General features: G+C 41.1%; 2 protein-coding genes across 3 annotated transcripts; both read left to right on the top strand.

Moving 5' to 3' along the window:
• The first annotated feature begins 2 nt into the window (after positions 1-2).
• Positions 3-21,106, top strand: FKBP2 (FKBP prolyl isomerase 2). 2 transcript variants are annotated; one of them, XM_075187667.1, is made up of 6 exons: positions 3-122; positions 3,224-3,445; positions 10,609-10,721; positions 17,125-17,171; positions 17,260-17,295; positions 20,953-21,106. In XM_075187667.1, the coding sequence occupies exons 2-6, from the start codon at positions 3,278-3,280 to the stop codon at positions 21,012-21,014; spliced, it is 426 nt and encodes a 141-aa protein (XP_075043768.1). In that variant the 5' UTR covers positions 3-122; positions 3,224-3,277; the 3' UTR covers positions 21,015-21,106. The 2 variants fall into 2 exon arrangements, with proteins under 2 accessions (XP_075043768.1, XP_075043767.1); XM_075187666.1 differs by lacking the exon at positions 3-122 and adding an exon at positions 2,580-2,714.
• Positions 199-2,573, top strand: LOC142103590 (uncharacterized). Its single transcript, XM_075187665.1, has 2 exons — positions 199-1,407; positions 2,465-2,573. Exons 1-2 carry the CDS (start codon positions 264-266, stop codon positions 2,509-2,511), a joined length of 1,191 nt encoding a protein of 396 aa, XP_075043766.1. The 5' UTR covers positions 199-263; the 3' UTR covers positions 2,512-2,573.
• Positions 21,107-23,544: the final 2,438 nt, after the last annotated feature.

Here is a 23,544-nt window from a genome sequence, read left to right as displayed (position 1 = left end):
AGCTGACACCGGTGACAGTGTCTTGTGCTGTGATTGGTGGGGGCTCACTGGTGACGTACACGGATGCGGAAGAGGGGTTGAGTCGGTGTGAAGCTGAGGCGTGCAGACAGATCAGGGGAGAGGTGAGGGCAGGAGTCCCGGGAAGGGGGATGAGGAGACCGGGGGAAGAACGGGGTGCTGGGGCACGGGGGAGGGAGAGGAGAAGACACCGGGGTGTAGCCAGGGTGACATGGGATGTTATCAGGGGCCCACAGGAGCTGATCATGGGGCGCAGTACGGAGAGGGGCTCCCAGGAGGTGATCCGGGACATCGGGGAGGACAAAGAGACTCAGGAGGGAGATACAAGCTGCAGGGAAGAGGCCGAGGAGGGGAGTGAGGACAGGCTCCTGCAGGAGGAGGTGGTAATGAGGGATGCACGGAACCTCGGGAAATCAGAGCGGGGGTCTCTGGAAATAATCAGGTGCTACTCAGAGGATAGCTCTCCCCAGTATCCCACCGGGATGCAGCTAGAAGACGGTGCTGCTCTGGGCCTGACCAGGAGCTACACAGATGAAGAGAAATATTGGGGAAAGGGCAATTGTGACAGTTGCCCCCGGGAGGTGACAAGTGGAAACGGGGGGTGCGATGGAGAGAAGCATTCCCAGGAGGTGGTCAGTGACTATAATTGGCATATAAGTAATGGAAGCCACTCTAATGGACAGATAATCCACCAAGAGAGCAATAATTACAGAAAGGAAGGGTCAGGCCAGCAAGACCTTATTAGTGAACTGCAATATGACAGCAGTGTTGGTGGAGGTGGGGAAAAGGACCAGAAAGAAATGTACAAAGAAAGAGATGAGAAGGACCAGGGTGAGATGCACGTGTTAGACAGGTGTCAATTGGATAAACAAATCTTACAGAAAAGGCAAAGGAAGAGCAAATCATCTAAGGAAAAGAAGAGAGGCCGGGTTAGTGGTGGTCGCATCGACGTTGGTCAGGGAGCTGGTCACCAAAGAATGGAGGAGAGTGGCTTTCAGGATCTGTACAGGGGGCACAGTGTAGAAGAGGAGGACATACCTCAGGATACAGGAGATGGATGTAGTGAAGGAAACTCACAATGTGTTCTGAACAGTTGCAGAACTGAGGTAACAAACCTAAAGATTTCCAAAGAGGGACTGAGGGAGAGGGGAGAGATTAATGGGAACAAAGGAGAACAGGTGGGTACAGAAATGAGGGGTTCAAAAGAGGTCCTGTTTGTCCCTAAGGAGAAAAATGATCTTGAGGTTGTGAAGAGCTATAGAGAAGAGATTCCTGAAAGTAGGAAAAATCATAAGGGGTGTTCAGAATGTTATGTGAGTTATAGGGAGGAATTTAGGAGTCCAGGAAATGGATCCAGTGGATCTGGGGAAGGAAATGAAATGGACCAAGGTACCTATCATACCATATGCAGAGAGAATTCTAGTGGTTTAGCAAGGGGTGAAAGAGATTGGGATGGTGAGATGGAGGAGAAGAATTCCAACCTTACAAATGACCAGCACACAGATCTTGTTGCACAGACTTGCTCTTCCCCTGCTCATCAAAAGCATAGGTCATTGGTTCAGTCCAGTCTAGATGGAAGTGGGACTGTTGAGGAAGGTGGCAGTTGGTGTTGGTGCCTTCATCTCTATTTAGGAGAAACTGAGGGCACTTCAGAAGTTGATAGTGATAACATTGGTGATGTGAGGTCCACTGAGTGTGGTTATTCATTGAGCAGTACTCTTCGTGCAGGGGAAAGCTCAGTTGAAGGTAATGGAGAAGGTGGTGGTGGTGCAGAACTAGGGGATATCCCTGAACCCCTCACAAAGAAAGGAGGGAGAATGGGAGATACCCCTCAACTGCAAGAATGGGTGAATTGGTGGCAAGGTTGGGAAGGCTCTTGTCGAGCAGGGTCAGGCCACAGAAGGGGAAAAGAAGCACCAGTTTGGGGATGCCGAGGGGAGGCAAGAGGAGAGGGACAGAAGCAACAAGATGTGTGGGTGTTAAGAGAATGGGCAAGGAGAGATGATGGGAGGAGAGGTGGAGGAGGATCAAGAGTTTCAGGGGGTGAGGTATGGATAATGAGGGAACAAGAGGCAGGAAAGCAGGGTTCTGTATGGCCATTAGTTGAGGAGGATGTATGGGTTCCCAGAGAGCCTAGGAAACACAGAGGGCCATATTTCATGACAGACAACACAAAGTGGACTCCTCGTAGTGCAAAACCTGGGGTGTCCGATAAAGGGGAACCTTGAGTAGGAAAAAGTGGTAATATACCTCAGTAAATGGGGGAGACACTAAACTGTTATGTGTGCGTGTTGTGTGCATCTGTCTTTAATGGGTAAGGGGGAGGGTGTTTTGGGTAACTATTTGTTAATTTGTCACCTTTTGGGGGGAATAAAACACTTTTGGGTGCACTTTGATTCACTGCACTAAGCTGATTACTGGTGCTGCTTTCCTATTTCTCTTTAAGGTGCTAAATCCAGGTGCTATATGGAGGTGCTGTATACTGCATGCTGATCATTTTATATGACGTGTTTGAGGAACTATCCCTAATAAAGGTCCCCCCCCTGTAGGAAGTGGTACGTCAGGGCTTTGAGGAGCTGTTCTTTAAATGGGACAGGGTGGGAGTAATTTTGATAAAATATAATGGTGCTGCTGCCCTTTGTGGCAAAAAAATGAATTCTACCTGTTAATCTCTCTGAACAGAGCCAGCAATCAAGGTAAGTGTTATTACCAATATAACATTGCCGACCATTATATATAATCGGAATTCCCCTGTGTGGTTCATCCTTTCATCTATCTTGTGAAAGAGAAGATCCCATTACCCTATTATCTAGCTATCTCTTAGATTGTATTTTCTGCTGTTTTATATTAGCAAGGGCCGTATTTCTGTTATTACTTTGTCAGAAGCTTCCCATTCTATGATTTAAAGGGAACCTTGTGTTTGGATCATAAGGTTCTAATAATGAATAAGAACATCTGCAAAGATGTCCCCCTATGTATGCAATTGCGATCATTATTATTTTTTTTGTGCAGGTCTTGTGTGTCCTATTACCAAAAGTGTCCATAGTGTAGATTTCCGTTGTATTATGCCCTCTTATCCATTTACATTAGAATATATTACTGATCATATTATTGTGCCTGTCTGTCCAGTCCTTCCATCTTATGCTCATTTTTAGAACAAAGACCTCTTCTTACTTTTGCTTTCCATTTTTTGTTTCCTCTGCAGAATATATAATTGTGTGTGACTGTTACCTGCTTGGGTGCCCATCTTACCATCGCCATGAACGCTCTGTTGCTCACGCCTTTGTGTTGCCTCCTCGTTTTTTCCCTGCTCCCCTCAGCTCTTGCTAAAGAGGGAAGCAAGAAATTACAAATTGGAGTGAAGAAGAGAGTGGAGAATTGCCCTATAAAATCTCGGAAAGGAGACACCCTCAACATGCATTACACAGTGAGTACATATGTTCAGGAGAGCGCACAATGATCTCTATATAGAAATAAGCTTCTATTTGGTCTTGACCACAAGATTTCTTTGCCACATGATAGTGCCTCCTCTGTGATGGGTAGAATTCTAGAAATAAAAGGAAAGCTATCTTTGTCTGAAAGAGCTTAAATGGGCTCTTCACCTGTAGTAAATAACTGGCACAGCATTATATTATTCCCAACAGAAATATTGTGTGTAGGAGAAGATTGCGTGATGTACAGTATATGGTTCATATGACGCATGATAAGCTGTAGTACCTGTCCAATCATATGCAGTCTTCACTTGAGATGTCCAATGTCCGCTCCCCTCTTCAAATTCCTCCTTTTGAACAATATAATGCTGCGGTCACAACTTGCTACAGGTTATTATTCTCCTTAAAATCTGTATACAGGCAGGGGGTTTTTAACAATGAGGCTGAGCCCAGAACATGGGTAACTATGATCATCTCTTTTTAAACTTGTTGTGTACTGCCTGCTTAAACTAATCAAAATCATGTTCTAATGCTATTCCCTACAAAGGGGCACACATACACTGTTTATCAAACCTACATTTACTTATTGAGACCCTTGTCTATTAAACATAATACAGACTGTATTGATCATCATACCCTTTAGATTTAAGAAGTGTTGTTTTTTATTTTTATGATCAGCAATATATTTTACTTGGCTACTAAATAGTAAATCCTGTGGCATACACAGGGGTAGATTTATCAAACCTTCTAAAAAGGAAAAGTGGAGGTGTAGCCCATAGCAGCCAATCAGATTGTAGCTGTCATTTTCCTGAATGGACTAGATAAATGCTAGCTAGAATCTGCTTGGTTGCTGTGGGTAACACCTCCACTCTCACTTTTTAGATGTTTTAGTCAATGTACCCCTAAGACTCAAGTCAATTGGGTTTGGGCTTCTGCTCTCTGTAGCTTGTCACACTCCAGGCTGTTGCTGTGCTAACCAGCCACCAGCTAATGTAAGTGATTGCAGCCTTGGCATATCCTAGCAGTGGCCTTTACACACAACATTGCACAGTTGTTACGGCACCACTATCTGCTTTCACCACAGTGTTCCTCCTCAGTGATTGTAATTCTGCCTAGCTGTTTGCTTGCAACCAGACACCAGAACATTGTAAGACATAAATTAGGATTTCTAAAAAGCTTCTTGTTCTGAAAAATATAGTATACAAAGAAAATGATCCTTTGTGCATGTCCAAAGCAACTATTTTCTAATTGTGTTTATTATAATTGTTGAGAAAGGGAAGAGGAGTGGAAGATGGGGCTGCAGCATTTGTACTTCCAGTGGTGCTACAGTAGGGGGAGGACAGACAGCCTATGTTCTATGTACGCCTTATTTCAGCACCTCCAGGGGGGATACTTTAGTCCTTCCACTTCCATTCCCAATATGTCCTTGGTCCGGATAATGATCCAGAAGAGGACATAAAGGAAATCCGCTCACTTTTAGCTCTTACTGATGTACCTTGCACTTCACCATCATAAACCAGGGATTCTTACATAACACAAAGAAAAATAAATAAATCCCCAGCACATTGCTATGAAACCGTAGAAGAGCTGCTATTCTATTTTGTAAATAAAATGCAGGTTTCTCAGTTACAAATATATAATAAGCCACCTGCCTCCTCATTGCGCATTGTTTAGACTTGGTTGCCACCTATACATCATTTTGAGGTTACACAGCCGGTGGAGATGTAAATTACATATGACCATTGAAGGGTGCATGTTAGGGAAGACTGGGTGGTGGGTTACTTACTGTCCCTGAGTTAATGCTGACTCTAACAGCTGATGGCTGCTACTCTGGTGGATTGGGGATGACTTCTGCTGAAGGATTAGTTACATGTGTAACGTCTATTCTTGTCGTTTTGTTTTCCTGATCCCTTGATTTACATTTTTCTGACACCCCCATGCACCCTAATGCTCCTCTGGATTGTCTTTCTGCTCCTGTTGTTTTTGTGTGTATTTATAGAACATTGTGTGGATTTTTTTTATGTGCAGAGTATGTGGAACTCTTACATCACAGGCACTTTTAGTATGGAGTACAGTTGCTATTCCACTAGATAGACTGCACAGCCGTTTGCCTTCTGCTGTGTAGATTATACAGTGTTTCTTTCCTGTCCCTGATTTGACTGGTGGCTGACTTTAACATCTGTGGTTTTTAATCAGTAACCTTGGCATATCCAATGGCATGTAATAGAAAAACAAAACGCATCTTTAGTACATAAGTGCATTTAAAGCATTTATTTAGCTCTCTAAGAACTTGATGAGCATGTATCATATTGCATATTTTAAAATAAGATAATGCAAAATCCCACATTGACTCTGGAGATACCTTGAAATAACCTGAAGTGTATTTATCTATATCTCGCTGAATATAACGGATGCACACCCAGTGTTGAGAAATCTCTGGAAGTGGTTTAACCAAGTGGGTTACTGTAACTAGCTAAAAATCCAAGGTGTTTGCACTAATCATGATTTCAAATCAAACATTGTAACAGATTGTGCTACAAACTTTCTGTTTGGGTATAGGATGCTGCTCATTGCATTGTTTATGTATTTTGGACAGCACTAAGTGGGTTAGGCTGGGTACACTTTACAGGTTTTTCACCTGATAGTCGTTTATCATGTGATTGGCACGATAGTTAGGTCAGATATCGCATAAGTGTGAACACTCCCAAAATCAAGTTTTATCGTTGCAAAACACATTGTATCATTTGATTTTATAAAAGGACTAAATATATCCATGGATGGAACGATGTTGGGAAAATTCTGAAGTGTGTATGCCCTCACCACCAGCAGTGTAGGCAGATCTCCATAGAGTTTACAGATTTACATTGGGAGAAATAGTGTGTGCCCAGCCTAATACTTGAATAAGCTGAAGATTTATGTGCTTGGAATTGACAACAACAACCAGATTAAGAAGCGCCTCTTTTCTGGAACTAAACACGTACCATGACCAGGTAGAATGTTGTAGATGTTATACTCTGTCTTCGCTCTGGGAGTACAGATAATGTGTCTGAGCCAAACTAATTGATTGAGTAGGGTCAAGAGGCTTTCCCATTGGAGTCTCATTTGGTGATTTTTATTAACAAGGAAACATAGTGAGACTCTGCACAAATGCTGTTACTCTGCTTTGTGACGTCATTCACCAGTTTCTAGTGTTGCTTCTGCCATTGGGGCACGTGTGTGTGTGCAGTGTAGTATGGACCTATCAGACTGCACATGGACTGATTGAAGCAGGGCCGGACTGGGACTAAAAATCAGCCCTGGCATTTATAGTCCACAGGCCCCCCTTAGTTCCAGCAGGAAAGAAACCGAGGTGGGCCTGCGCGGCAGCACCGAAAAAGGCGTGACCACATTGTGTTGTGGGTGTGGCCACATGGGGCAATGATACATAAATTAAAATAAAACATTACATTTATCACGCCACCCCCCGAGGCACATTATGACACCCCCAGCCCACTGTACTTATCTATGCTTCTGGTGCTGCTGACATCCATCAGGGTGGGAACTTCCTGTAGAGTGAGCAGGGAAGCTCTTAGTCTCACAAGATAATCTTGTGAGACCTAGAGCTCCTCGGCTTGTCCTGCAGGTTGTGTCCTATCCAGAGACTTGGAGCAGCTATGCGCTCCCTCCTGCTAACCAGAGCTGGATTAACACTTGGGGGGCCTGGGGTGTTTAAGACAGGGAGCCACTATTATGTAATATGGCTATCATTTTAGACAAATGTTAGACAAATACTGGCAATACTGTGTGCAATACTGTTAGTTGCACACAGCTCTGGCTTCACAAGCAGTACAGTGTGAAGCGGGACATACCTCCCAACTGTCCTTGTAGTTGGATCAAATCTCACTAAACGAGACAGTCACCAAAATTCAGGACTTCCCCACCAGATTCAGGACAGTTGGCAGACTGTCCTGCTTTTTCCTACCTGTCTTGTTACTTTCACCACCTCTGGCTCCTGGTGTCTTTAGTTCAGTTGCTCCTTGTCTGGATACTGGAATGTTGGAGGCCCTATTTGGGAAAAAAAAATGGGTACATGTAATTTAGAAAACTCCAACCAGCCCTGTTGTTTAATCAATACAACCCATGTTTTATAATTAGGCCTCCATCCAGTCCCAACATTAAAATACTAGTATTTACATTTAATATAAATAGCTGCTGCTGCTGATTAAATATACCTATTTCCCTCCCTCCAAACAATCCCAGCCATAAGTGAAATGGTATATTTATTAAACGTAAAAGCTATTTCATTTATGGCTGGGATTGTTTGGAGGGAGGGAAATAGGTTTATTTATTAAACGTAAATGCTATTTCCTGCAACCATCACTGCCATGAAATTCATATTTTTTTTCCCAAACAGCCCCACTCTAATTTAATGCTGGGGTGGTTTGGGGACTATTAATTGAAAGGTCCAATCACCCTATCTTAAATTGCTAGCCTCTAATATAAAATTAACCCACATCACCCCACAAATAAAATAGCACAAATTAAATAATTAGCCCCCACCTAAACTCCACCATTAAATTGATAGCCAGCCTCCCACATTATATTAACATTCTTCTCCTTCCCTCATGCCTGAGTACATGCCCCCAATTGATATTTTACCCCACAGTAGTGCCCCAAAATCATATTTTACCCCACAGTAGTGCCCCAAAATCATATTTTACCCCACAGTAGTGCCCCAAAATCATATTTTACCCCACAGTAGTGCCCCAAAATCATATTTTACCCCACAGTAGTGCCCCAAAATCATATTTTACCCCACAGAAGTGCCCCCAGTTGATATTATGCCACAAAAGTGCCCCCAGTTGATATTATGCCCCAATAGTGCCCCCAGTTGATATTATGCTACACAGTAGTGGGCAATATTATTCCCCCCTTCCCCCCCGTTTCCTGTGTGGCAATCTTTCTCTTCTCCCCTCTTCTTTTCTGTCTGTCTGGCACCTTTTCTCCCCCCATCCCCCCCCCCCCCCCCCGCCCCGTTTTCTGTCTGTCTGGCACCTTTTCTCTACTACAAATCCCAGCATGCCTTGCCACCTTTCTGGTGGTTATCTAATGGCAAAGCATGCTGGGACTTGTAGTTTCACAACACCTGGAGAGCCGCAGGTTGCCTACCCTTGCCTACCCCTGACCTAGAGAGATCCCCAAGTAACCTGGTAGTTACTGTGCAAGGACCTTAAGGATACAAAATGAATTTATGTTTGTAACACTGATCAGCAGACATTCACTTTTATTTGAAAGCTGAAGATTGGCATTGGAGCCCACTATGCAGATGGAGACACACTCATGATCTGTGTAGGAGACCTCTGGGTTCTGAATTATCGTCAGAGTGATGTAATTGGACAGTGCTGCTGGTTTACAATGGTTCCTATAACTGTTTATCGGACCATTCTTCCCCAGGCACATAGTGGGGGTCGCTGCATTTGTAGCTACATCAAGATTTCACATCGTAGACTGTATGTATTGTTGCACAATAGTGTTTTCTACTAAGAAACCTGGTATTCTCTATAGTGCTGGGCATTTAAGCTATTGGGAATGTTTGTTTATTCTTTTGTGGGGAAAAAACAATGGATGTAAAAAATATCTAGCAGTTTTATATTTTGTATTAACCCACAATAATTCTTGTAAGGCCAGGATTCGGGATAAGTCAGCTTCAGGACTAACTGCTCTGTTTTGAATAAATAATACACTTCCTTTTCCAGTTAAAATATAATTCATATTTGGTTTATTAGTGGGTAGTACACAATATATTTTCAAACAGATAGTGAGCTATTTGTGTCTTGTCCCATAGGTTAATAAACGCTCTAAGCTGAGCAATCTAGAAAATGAAAAGGTAATAAAACTAGCTTTCAAAACTGTTTTGTAAAATACTTTCCTTGTTACAATTTTGGCAGAAAAAGCTTGTGCGTTTCACTGGCCAAAAGTTGTTACCAGTCCTACCCTGACCATATCACACTTTAGAATGAATTTACAATTGCTGTCCCAGCTCTACTCATTTCGTACTACAAGTTCACAAATGCAGTGCAGCGTGGCATTCCGTGGAGCAGCAAATAAGCGGAACTCAAAGACCGTATTGCCGAAACATCTGCAGAACGGCCTTTGCTGTGATGTTGTTCATCTCCCATTAAAATTAAAGTGATGAAAACTGCACCGCTCTGCAAAATGTTTTTTTTTCGGTTTAACATTTAATTTCTGGGTCATGAAACATGAAGTATATTTGTCATGTTACTGTTTTTGTCTTTCGTTGTGTTCTGCAGGTAATGGATTATAAAAGGTGGATTTGCTCATAGCAGCCAATCACGACACTGGCTTTTTGTCACTTGCTAAGGGCAGCACCACCTTTTCTAAACCCCTGTTGGCCTACTGTCTGACAATGTAGAATTTTGTGATGCCCTTACATATAGGTGTGTGGTTTTCTAATAAAGTCAAAACTGCATTATCTATTCTGTGGTTTGCATAAAATCGCGTCCAATATGTGTGACACAAACCACATGCATTTGGTAGCAACTTGCTGATCAACCTTTTCTAACCTGTATCTTTTTAAGATTCATTCCCATAGTGCAAATTTACTTTACAATATGAGCATCATACTTAAAATGAAATTTGACCAATCTCCTCAGTGAGAACCACGTTAAAAAAAAAAAAAAAAATTGCATCTTTTGTGTGGTTTTCCGCAGCCTGATGCATCCCCCCCCCCCCCCTCCCCGAGTTTTCAGGTTTATGCCGTTACTTTATCAACTAATTGCTATGCAAGAGGGACATTAGGAGAGCTAGTGTTTGTTATTAGAAGAATAATGATAAATTGGTGTAAAACAGACATTACTTGCACCAGATTGAACATAAAATCACCCGTTTGGCTAATCATCTTATAAGGACAGTAAAATGAATATTAAAATACTGGGAGGGAACAGGTATGTTCTGTGTTAGTAAATAGAGTGAACAGTCTTTATGTGGCTCCTAGATTTTCTCCCCTGCCAACATTCTATTAAATCAGTCCTCATTGAACAGCTTTTCATTATTATTCTATTGGGAAAATTTATACAACTACAAAAAGTGCAAATATGTTCAGTCCTGTAATCCATTTTTTTTTTTTTTTTATTTTCCCCCCCCCCTCTCTATTCTTTAGGGGAAGCTGGAGGACGGCACAGAGTTTGATAGCAGCATACCCAGAAATCAACCATTCACCTTTACACTGGGGGCTGGACAAGTCATTAAGGGCTGGGACCAGGGTCTATTAGGGTATGTATTCTATTATACACTATACAGTAGTACCATGTTGCAGAGTTTTATTCAGGTTTCTTATTGTGAGTAGTATGTTACAAACGTACTTCTGGTTTTACATCCAGTCACAGCAGATTGGAAATTGTTTTAAAAAGCTTCACATTTGTTCTGAAACTGCCTTGAAATCGGGGGTAGCTATGGCTTCAGTGGCTAGACCACAGATTCTGGTCAGGGACTCTTCATACAGATGTCCAGTGAAAAAAATGAATTGATAATATATGTTGACAAGCATTGACGTTATGCATAGAGGAATAGATCTCCTTTGTGAGGCGTCGTTGGATACTATTACCTCTTCATCCAGAACAATGGTTTCAGCAGTGGTAGCTAGAAGAGCTCTCTGGCGGTGTCCATGGATAGCAGATGCTCAAACTAATGTAGTCTAGCGATGCTCCCCACAGAGGGTTCCCTGCTCTTTGGGAATAAATTGTCTAGCACAGGCATGAAGGGCAAAGTATTTCCCTTCCTCCTAATCTCGCCAAAACTTTAAAGGTGTAAGAAGTTCTATGCCTGGGAAGACCATACACCAGACAAAGTGCTACCACTGCATCCAAACAACCTTTTTGAGCATTCAGACTTAAAGATGGGAGAGCAGGTTAAAAGCTCTTGCAATGACTATTGCCTGGCTCAGTCCCGACAAACATCTGTGGGTGGCAAGATCAGAGAATGCAAAAAGGTGGACACATCCTGTTCATGAACAATGGCTTCTGGACATCCTCCGAAAAGGATACAAGAATTTCATCATGTTCCTAGGGAAAACTTCTTGGCTAGATCCATAACTCACCACAGCAGAGCCAAATCCATCTGCAAACATTGTAGGAAGCTTGAGTGATTCCTCCAATCCAGGTGGGCACAGGCTTTTATCTCAGACTTTGTCTGGCCGTAAAAAAAAAATCTTCAGGGGCTTTCCTTACTGTTTTGGAATGAAGGAGACTTGGTCACGTTGTCCATGCAAGACATTTTAATATTCATTCTGTAAAGTCAATTCTCCCTGCTATAAGCAAAGCGTATTTCCTCACATCCACAGATCTTCAGGATGCTTACTTTCATATACCTGTTGCGGTTCAATACCAGAGATTCTTTAGGTTCTGTGTCCTGGGACAACACTTCAGTTCATTTCCAAGGACCTTCACCACGGTATTCCGCTGGTGGCAGAATTCCGGAAAAAAAAATCCCTCTCTGGCCCTACGACATCTTAGTGTTGGGGAAACTCAAAGTACAGTGTCAAATCCAGGATAGCTTAACTAATGGCTTTTCTGCAGGAACATGGCTGGACCATAAATAAGGCAAAGAGCCATCTTTTGCCATTGTTGCAAAAGAAGTTTCTGCGGTTTCAAATAGACACTGTACAAAACAAAATATCAAAGGTATGTGTTCACTCTTTCCACTCCACACACGCACCCTGGAAAAGATCATAAAAGGCAGAACAATTCTTACGTTCAGGTCACAAGGCCTATGGTTTGCCGTAGCTTGGGAGATGCTTTGGGAATGACCGTGGCCTCTACCTCTTCGGCCAGATCTCCTACACCAAGGCCCAATCCTTCATTAAAATCTAGAAGGGCTGTCTTTGTGGGCATGGAGATTGAGCAGTCACTGCTCACAAATCAAAGAATTTTAAGTGTTGACACTTCTACGAACAAAAAAAAATATTTGGAAGATGTTCATCATATGATGTGAGCTAAAGGTGTATCCGACTGTCGCTACTATTGTGTACATATAGTTAACAAGTTAACCCGTGCATGACACTCATGCATTCTAGTCAAATCAAGCTACTTAAGGTGTTAAAAAGGTTCTTGTCATGCATTTAGGCCTAGCGCAGGCCTCAGGGAAAGATCGTTACTTCCCGACGCAAGCGCCCTTTTTTAACGTGGTTTTGTCCACTTGTCATCACCTCATCATTTTTCTCCATCACCTCATCCTTTATCTTCATCACCACATCCTTCATCAAGCTACTTAAGGTGTTAAAAACTCCCCACTGTCACCCCCGGCAACCACCAACACCTCCCAACTGTCACTTCTCCTTCAAGAAATATATAGGTCAGTGTATAACTCTGCCCAGCAGGTGGCGCTGCAGCTTGTTTTTTTTTTTTTTTTTCACACACGCCACTAGGCATTTATATAGTAGATTATCTTCAAGATGGCCTTAGCAAAGGGCGTGTCCTCTCATTTCTTAAAGGTACCAGTATCGGCACTTGTCTTGCTAGATATCAATTTGGCTTCAGAGGACCTTGTGTGTTATTGTTTGGGGGAGGGGGGAGTTTCAAGCGGTGAACAGAAATTCATCCTTGTAAGTCAAGTCTGTTGTGGCACCCTGTGATTCCAATTGAGGGATGAACACTGATGTCTGATCCTTTTGAACCTTTACAAGAGATTTCCCTAAGGTGACTGGCACTGAACGTGGTGTTCCTAGTGCCAATTACATCTGCCTGTAGAATTGGAGAACTAAATTCTTTGTGGTGCAAAGAACCCTCTCTGAAGGTCTACACAGATGAAGTAGTACTAAGGACTAGTCCAGCTCTTTTACATAAAGTGGGATCCACATTTCATATTGATAAAGAAACTGTATAGTCCTTCTTTTGTTTGCACCATCTGATGATGATAAAGAAAGCAAGTTACACACATTGGGTTTAGAGCAAACTCTGTACTGATCCAGATCAGAGGGATTTAGAAACGCAGATCGACCCTTTGAGAATCTGACAAGACCCTGGAAAGGGTGCGCACCATCCAAACAGACCATCTCAAAGCGCATCGAGACGTCATTACCCTGGCATACAACAAAAATGGGCGTAAGGTGCCAGATATCCTGGACGTAATGTCGCCTGCTGATGCACAGTTCTGGGGACCTGTTCTCCACACAGCGACTTAATAAAATTGCCTTTGATTATGCATGCAGTATACATGGCTGATCTAGTGTTTGTGGCCCTCTCTACTTTCATTGCTTGGGTACATTCAATATCAATGGCTGCCATGGAGGATTGAAGAGAAAAGAAGCCAATTATATTTACTGTTAATTCCTTTTTGCTCAACATACACCATGGCAGCCCCATGTTGTTCGGTATATCTATGCTTATGGGTTTTAGGAAGAGCGTGGGAAGGCCCTCAGACACGGGGGAAGGGGATGCGAGGCACTATATTACACTGGGGGCGTTTCTATTTTCACGTCTCTCTATCTGAGTTTAGGAGGGACCAACCCATTGTAATGACCATCATGGAGAATTTTGAGGAAAAGTAATAGATGGTAAAATATTTATTGTTATTGATTTTATTTTTAATTATTTCTAGCAGCATTATTTTTAACTGGCTTACACCTACAAATTACCAAAGTAACATGACTGTTCCAGAAGTAGTTGATAACGTCCTGTAGGAAACAGTCTGGTCTGAAGACATCAGTAAGTGGTAGACGGGATTCTACAACTTGATGCACATTGTTATCAAGTTTTAATCAATAAACCTCACTTCATTTCTGTTGTAGTTCTTTACAGCATAGTATACAGCAGCAGCAGAGTTTATCATGCAATTCCCTTTTATTAGTATTTTAAGGGTCGTCTTGCATTTTAGTTTGTGAACATATAAACAATATAGATGTAAATGTTTATATGCCATCACAGGAGTTATAAACTACTGAACACTATTGTATATATCCATGCTGAGTCAAGCTATTGTCCTGTGTTATCATCCATTGTACATTAAACAGTTGCTCCCTGCAGTGTTCTTAAATGGGTATCTGCTGTACATAGGGAACATTGTGTACCCATGCTAAAAACTTTATCTTAAGTATATTCTAATCAAGCCAATGACCTCAGCACTCAGACAGCAATGCTAACCACAGTGCTGCCCATAATAAAGTGCTTTGCTCTATGTATCAATAGGTTGCAGGTTTTTTGTTTTATTTTCGTGTTCTTTTAACATTAGTTTTGACTGAAAACTCTGTATAAAATAACAATCGTGACAGAAATATTAAACAAAAGCTAGCATAACCCAAAGATATGCAGTTCTGTTGATATCTCCCACTAGCTTCTCCTGGCTTGTGTGCTGCATTCCTGCCCAGATAACCCACATAGTTTCGTGTTACTAGACTCTGATAAACCTAGCCTAAACCCTGAATAATAACAAATGCAAGCCTTGCGTATGGAGCAGAAAAACTAAACGCATGACCCTGAATTCCTGGTAACCTTCTGAAATGTAATCGCACGTTATTCTGTTAAGAAATAAAATGTTGATAGTCTTGTTTATCTTCTCTCAAAATCATTGACACAATATTGTGAAAAATAGTCTTTCAACAATATTTGCATTACACACTCAATAGGAGTCTCGGAATATATCTCACCTGTAACACTTTTTTTTTTTTTTTGCCTGAATATTGTATGTTCGAGTCAGCTGTAGTGGACAAGCAACTTCTGATTTACATTTCTTTTCTTTTTTTTTTTAAATATCTTTACTTATTCTGGAAGCCATGTTTTGCATAGTACCTTTCTCTGACCAAAAAATTGTATTTTCCTGTCTGACGGATGCTTAGTGTCCCTGCTCTCAATGCACAGTGCAGACAGCTTATGAAACCCTTTCTCTAGGACTCCCGTTTCATTAATTATGGTTCCTTCAGAATGACTGCAGTTACTGTGTGTAGCTGACGGGTGCACGCCATTAATGCATTCAAACTATTTGTAGTGAGATTTATGAAGCATACACTTGTAGCCTGTGTATACTTTTATATTATGTTTTACTTAATTGAAAAAGCATATTCTTAACATCCATGAACATAAGTAATTTATAAATAAACTATTTTAAAAACAATGTATTAGTTATGCAAATTATCTTTAGGTACCATTCTAGAACACTAGGCTTCAGAGTTGACCTGTGTCATATCGGCAAATGCCTGTTTTATATAAGTGACTCTTAGCTGCCAATAGCAGAGGCCCGCTTAGAGAATGGCAGAGAGGGGAGGTTAATGCAGAGCAGCGGGAAAGGAAATTGCTTGTGTAGACACGGGCCTTTTAGACAATACCTGCTAGGCCCTGAATAGCACTATATAAAACTTGGTCATATGGATATTATGGGAGATTTATGTACCAGATTGTGCAGGTATTTGATTATACTTGTATGGACTTCGTAAAGACGTCTTTTGATTGTGGAAAAACACACTTTTCGATGACTGACCCCCTTTTATAAAAAAAAATAAAAAATTATTTTTTTATTTTATTTCATATACTTAATTAACATGATATACACTTTTCTACATACATGCCTTTCATAAAAAGAAATACATATCTACTTTGGCATTCTCTAGCAGAGCATATATAACCGATGGTAAAAGATGGGCAGGTGGTATAATTTTACAAATGTGACATTTTTGTGTCTACATTGTATATCTGTCACTGTTAAAACTGCTGTCATAAATTTGTACACTCAATTTTTTCGTTTAATGCAAATTAAACGACATATCCAGGATATTTTGTGTCCTTTTGTCTGGATTTTGTCAGAAGCCTTCCTTTGTAATTCTTTCAGTGTCAAGGAGAAGCTAGCAGACAAATCTAGTAGTGGATTAATATGTATTATTTATTGTGACAGACCAGAAGTAATCTGCATTCATTTGCCTGTGCTCCTGTCGTCTCAATTTGAAGAGGAGAAAATCCCAAATGCTTTATAATTAGCACCCGTCTGCACTGCATTTATCTGGCTTCCAGTTTCCCATGCCTTCTGTAATAAGTAGGCTAATTTATGGCTGTGAGCGCGGCTTGTGTTCCTGTCTGTGCAGTCTGGACTAACTGGCACTAGTCAGTTCTGTCACCTGCACTGAAAGACTCATAGAAGCTTTTTGTTTGTTAAGTACAGAAGGCTGAGGGAATGGTGTGGGGAGGTGTATGATTAATTCCTAATTCTGCTGTCTGGTTCTCTGTGATGTTCCATAAATATAAGACATTACTGCCCGTGTTTATAACATTTAATCTGTAGCCTGATCCGGAATGTGAATCTTCTTGGCAGCAATATATATTTTTTTAGATAATGATCTAATTTCTGTATAAAAGGGACGCTGCAATAGTAAGAGATGAATGTGCACCTTTCTTCTGGCTTTGTAACCTTGGAGATCAATGATTTTTGTATTTCTTTAACACTATTCATGTCTAGATGACTGCAACAATGTTATACCCCACTCCTGCCATTGTTAGGCATGGTAAAGTGAGTATTGGCACTGATGATAATCATTCCCAGGTCAGTGATATACATTTGTGTCCATTTTTTGGACTCCACGTGCACAAGTAATACACTGGTATGGATCATTTGAGCAGGAGACACATAGTAAATGCTCCTATATCCAACTTATCCATAATTCTAATTGTTATCTACCCCTCTGTATTGTGTCTTGCAGAATGTGCGAGGGAGAAAAGAGGAAGCTGGTTATTCCTTCAGAATTGGGTAAGACTCTTGTTGAAGCGGGAGTAGGAAGGATGATTTGCTAAATAAGCATGAAATAATATTTATTTTTTTCATTTTCTTTACTCAGGATATGGAGATAGGGGAGCACCCCCAAAAATTCCAGGTAAGGTGAACTCTACATCAAACGCTGATTTCTGGCTCTGTCCTAGGCAACATCCCGAGGAAATATCCTGACCACAATTTTTTTTTTTTAATAATGATTTATTTTTGAGTGGTCTAAAGGAATTACAGATAACAATGCCGTGAAACAATGACCCAGAAAGCTTCAATTGCCAATATACAGAATATCACACTCTATTCAGGTCACAAAAGAAAATGTGGTCTGCAGAGTAATCAAAACCAGGGTCCATTCAATAAAAATGTATGACAAGCTTTAAAGATTTACAGGTATTAATAATATAATAGGCTGGGAGAAGGAAGGGTGTACAGTACTAGAAGTGGAGGGGGCAACCACGGAACATCACAGTGTAGAGTAATGAGTGGGGCAGCAGCAGCATAGCCTTATCTAATTAAGAAGGAAGCCTCGGGGATGAGAAATTCACCGCACATGGGTCATCAAGGGAAACGTTGGAGCGAGACGAAGATCTGCATTCAGTGAAGCCAGGGGCCTATGCCTGATTAAAGACATGGTCTCTATTATGAAGGTAAAGTAAGTTATACCCCCATGGCAGCTATAATGCCAAATTTGCTTCCTAAGTGTGGAGAGAGATGGAGGGGAAGAGTTCTTCCAGTTTAGAGCCAAGAGGGATTTGGCTGCTTCAAAGATGTGTGCAGCAAGCTTCCTAGACTATCTAGATCTTGGAGGATAACACAGCAAGAATACCCAAGTGTCCCTTGCCACCAGGACATCAGATACTGGTCAAGATTCGATGAGCTTTGTCCCAAAAGGGAGTGATTACCTGGCATGTCCACCAAATATATACACCATGGTGCCCCCTATTTCCATAGTTACACCAACAGTCAAGTGAAGAGTACCATCGATAATAGATTTTGTAGAAGGTCTCTTTATCTTGTTGAGAGAGAACTTTCGGCAGTCCTCAGTCTCACGTCCTCTCAGGCCTCTTCGTCCGGGGGGGGTGTCCCAAGTCCCTTTTCTGTTCTGCTTCTTGATACTTTTGGTAGGTAAGTGCAGTGTCAAGGAAGATACTATAGATTTGGGAAATCATGCCCTTGGCCATAGGGTGATGTCTCCATATATTTTAAATGGAGTGAGATCCTGGAGCACGTGTGCTGGGGATAAGGAGCACATGAAATGGCTTATGTGGAAGAATCCAAAGGGATTGGCTATATGGGAGGGAGATTTCTGCTGGAGCTCTGCCAAGGATAGCCATTGACCCCGTCTGGAGCAATCAACAGGTAGTTTGAAGTCAGCCTGGGTCCAACTATTAAACCTGGCAGCAGATGACCCAGGGCCAAAAGGGGGGGGAGGGGGTAGGTGAACGAGGCAATGATCTGAGAAAACTGTGATGCCGAGCAATGGAGTTTGGTGTCTGGGAGACCTGTCACATCCAGGAATTGATCTCTTCAGAATGTTGTCCGAGATCCTTGGGGGTCTATTATTCCAAATAAAGGAAGTGAGGGCTTTCTGAATGTTATTGAGGAGGGAGAGAAGAACCATTACTGGTAGAGTTTGAAAGAGGTAAAGCCATTTGGGTAGGACAGTTCTTTTAACTGCAATGATCCTGCCCAGCCAGGAGATAAGTCGACTCCAGGAGGGTAGATCAGCTTGCATTTTGGAGAAGAGTCAGGAAGTTTTCTGGAAAAAGGAGATCATAGCGGGATGTGAGGAAGACCCGTAGATATTTAAGCTTCTGAGTCTGCCACTCTGACCACAATTTCAACAACTTTTATTTACCAGAAAGTTACTGAAACTTTTGGTCCTTGTTGCTAATTTTCAAGTCCTAGTTTAGCTTCCACCCCTGCTCTGGGTCTTCTGGTAGTGAGCACAGACATGAGCTGCTCTTTTAAGAGAATAGTCAGCATGGTAGCTGCAGTCAGAAGTGGGAGACTGCCAATCTGCTGAACTGAATGACAATTGCTAGCTTGGCACTGTAGGCATGCACCCGTACTTCTACAATTTTATAATGTAAGTATTATAAGCTTTTGGGTGTCTTTCTGCTTTTGTATTTTTGACATCTTTAATTATCTCTCATATTGTCTATCTGTTCTATGCTACTTTCCCTGTGCTTTTTTTGGGATATCTTAATGACTTCTCTTGGCTTCATAAATATTGTGTGCGCAAGGAACACTCCGTTCACATGTCACACCAGTATGCTGTTTCTTAACTATGAGAGGAAAGTTAAACATTTGTGAATTATTCAGTTAAATTGCATCTGTCATTAAGAAAAAACACTTCTCTAGTGATTTATATTCTGTGCATGTTACATCATCTACCAGATTTATGACTGTAAGCATAATGGGGATAATTTGACATTGGCACATTTTCTGGCATTATATATACATAGACTTTCATGATCTTGTCTTTACTTGCTCTCTTGGTTGTGCTAGAGGAGGTGGGTCAGGCTATATACATACATACATGCAGGTTCAGGTACTTTGCCTGAATGCAGATTGACAGGATCTTTTTCTTGTTTGGACCCATCCATGTGGGTGGCTAATCATTCAGCACTGAGGCCAAGTGACTGTATAGCATAGGCGTTATCAGTCTATGTACTTCATTGTGGGCAGCACAGTGGCTTAGTGGCTAGCACTTCTGCCTCACAGCACTGGGGTCATGAGTTTGATTCCTGACCATGGCCTTATCTGTGTGGAGTTTGTATGTTCTCCCCCAGTGTTCCTCCCACACTCCAGAAGAAAACATACAAACAGGTTAATTGGCTGCTATTAAATTGATATTGGTCTCTTTCGGTCTATGTGTTTGGGTCTGTGTGTTAGGGAATTTAGTATGTTAGAACCCAATCACAACAGTCCCTGCGCCACTGGAGCAGTCTACAGCACTGCCGAATTAGTGGCTGATGATTATGATGATGATGATCTTGAATTTCAGACCACTTTGATAGAAAACAATAAAATTGACTAGCCAAAATTCTACATGTGTAGGCAGATTAAGTACTGTGCTGCATTGGCAGGTGCATGCTAGTGTCATTTTGTAGAACTGAACTTTTGAAGTATCTTGCCTCTCGTTCAGTGCAGGCAATCTACATGCAACTGATGATATGCCGTTAGTCTTATCTGCCTGTGTTTAGTGTGAGAAGCATTGGCTGTCATGCATGAAACCTAGCACTACTTAAGCTAAAAATGTACATATGGTGGTGCTTTAGCCCTTGTTGTGTGGTTTAGTAAGGCTGTCTTAGATGTGTGATCTATCAAATAGAGTGGAATGAACTATGCGGAATTATGGTAGAATGGACATTGACCATAAGAAAAGGCCCCTTAGAGTAGTTTAACCATACCTGCTTGGACATTGAAATGGTGTTGTGTGTAGCCAACTTATCTTTTTGACTAAACAATTGAAAAGTACTGTGTTAAGGAAAATGACAGTTTCAGTGATTAATGCCCTACTTTTATTTATTTTTTGCTCACTCTGAATTATCAACAATTTACACCAGGGACACTTTTTTATTTAAATATTGCCTATTGTAACAATTTCTAGCCTTTTCCTGAAATCCCTCCCATTCCCAGCAGCTAATGTATACATCAACATTCTCTAGTGAGCTTTTCTACAAGTTAAAAAAAAAGCTTCTTTTTCCAAGGCAGTTCTTGCCTTTTCTAATATGTATCATTTCTCATTCTGTTTCAGGAGGAGCCACTCTAATATTCGAAGTGGAGTTGTTAAAGATTGAAAGAAGATCGGATTTGTAGACGGGGCTGCGAATCTCATTTCTATGGAAAGGGTCCAAATTCTGGGGGAAGGCAGCATCTCACACAGAGTTGAATAAACACAGACACGAAAATTGTGGCTTCATTCATTTCAATAACGACATGTTCTGGGCAAGACTGCTTTGGCAGATGAGCAATTAATAAACTCAGGTTTTGTTTCCTGCAGGTAGCAATGCCGAAATCCATAGTGGAATCCGTTTCCCCTGCAGAAAGAGCAACTAAACCTGAAAATAAAGATTTTGCTGTGTTGTAAAGGGGAGTGAGCTGCACTAACTTACTCTTCTTTACTTCCAGCTCTACTTAGAAAGCATTGAAGTACTGCCATCTGAATGGCATCATTACTCTATGACAGGGCTCATTTACTCACATTTCTCTTGAGTGCAAAATTAGTTTTTAACTATAGCAACCAGATGTTTTGCCTTCATCATCTAACTTCCACTAGACTGATATTAGCTGACTGGTTGCAAATTTTGCAGCTAACTAACGTTATTAAACAAGTCCTACTGACTTGGCACATGTATCCTTGTGGATGCCTGGAAAGAGACAATCCGAGTAATGCATCGCCATCATCACTAACATCTATGCTCTGTTTAACGTACAATACCACTCATTATGAAGACATCATATTGACATCACCCTGCCAGCCAGAGACTGTAAAAGTGATTTGTCAGAATAAAACACCAATTTATAAATTCTACATGTATGGGTAGGTGATTCATGTTTTTTTTTTTCTTTTTGGAGAGGGTTATGGTGAAAGGTGAAGGTACTAGTCACATGACACCCTTTTACAGTACTAAGGCACTGATTGAAAATCGGATCTAGTCTAATGCTACACTTAAGGGAGTTTGGTCTGGTTGGAATGGGGATTGCAATCATTTAAGTATCACTAGTGTAATTTATTTCACAAAAGAGGCCGTTGGCCTCCACTGAGCTCATGTAAGGTGGCACTGTTGCAGAAAAGGTCTTGATTCTGGGCAACTGCAATTTATTGATCCTAGAAAGTTTAATTAAAAGGTACTGCAATGTAAAGACTGCTTACTTCTGGACTGGAGAGAAGATTTTCCATCAGTCAGGATATATTACCAATTATAGAGTGTGCCCTCTTTATAGTGCCACTTAAGATGGTGTGATCGAAGAGTGCTATACTTAAAGTAAATTATTTCCATTCTCTACATCTTGCTATAGATGAAATGTAGAATTTACTACCACTATGGTATTCACGGACAGGTGGTTATTCTGTGTTAAGTTGCCCAGTGCTATGTTCACATGATGGTGAATGCAGCTTTACTAAACCTTAAAATAGTGATCTTTTCATCACCATGAACCATGTGTATGCTCTGCTTACTGAACCCTACCCATAGGTCAGAGAAAAATACAACAAGTTGCATATCTAGGATGCCGAAGTATCTTGTATACAGACCGCATGTGTGTCACTATTTTGCAGCTATTTTTATGCCATTAACCAATTGTGAGCCGTCAGAGCCAATAAATGACAAGGATTATTTTTCAACAAGGAAAGTATCACACTGAATATTTTAAGTTAGTAGCACTTTTCTGGATAGAAGACTTGAAGAGAATTATGAAAACCAGTCAACATGTAACACCACCACTAACTTGGTATCTTGAAGCTGGAAGTTACTTCCATAAATGTGGATTTTTGAAGTTTATATTTGGGCTATACTACACTGCAACACCTGATATTATATGTACTATCTCCTGCACTATGTCACATGTACACAGTTGCTGATGGGTTTATCAATCTGTCTGATCACACTAGAAGAGATATCACCCACTCTAGAACATTATAATAAAGGGGAAAGAACACCCGAGGAAGAGACCACACACTGCCAGGCATTAGTGTATAATCTGTCACTGCATGGGCAATGATTCTATAAGAGTAATGACCTGAGGGAAAACAGACCACAGGACCATTGTCTGTTTGTCCCCATATACATGAGCCATTTGTATTTTATATGGATCAGCGGTCCCTTTCTCTGGTGAATTCAAACAACTGAAATAATCTTTGTATACAGCCTGCATGTAATAAACGCGATAAAAAAAATATTTTTTTTTAGAGAGCATTAGCGCAGCAAATGTTCTTCATTTGAAACAAAACGATACAGCACAATTTAAATATTCACTATATGTGACTGCACAATCTCTAGGACTAAGTGTCACATGGTTAGTAAATGGCTTAGAGGAACAGGACAATATGAATAATCTAGTATAAAGAGATTTAACATGTTAGTGGTGCTCAGTGTAGGGCTAAATAATCATGTGAATGCACTAATAATAGTCACCAGCTGACAGATCATATTATTTATGTCATGCATAAGGAAAGGATTACATGCTATTTGCTAGACAAATTGGGGAGTTTCTATCAATTTATATCTTAAACACAATGTTGTATTCCAAAACATAGAAATACATTTGAAAACTATTTGGAAATAGAAATCATCATCTTTGAGCTGTGCTGTATCAATGCAGATCACAATCTACAGTGCTCTATTAG

Source organism: Mixophyes fleayi, chromosome 10, assembly GCF_038048845.1.
Source record: "Mixophyes fleayi isolate aMixFle1 chromosome 10, aMixFle1.hap1, whole genome shotgun sequence".
Lineage (NCBI taxonomy): Eukaryota > Metazoa > Chordata > Amphibia > Anura > Limnodynastidae > Mixophyes > Mixophyes fleayi.
This window is presented reverse-complemented; position numbering and strand designations above follow the sequence as displayed.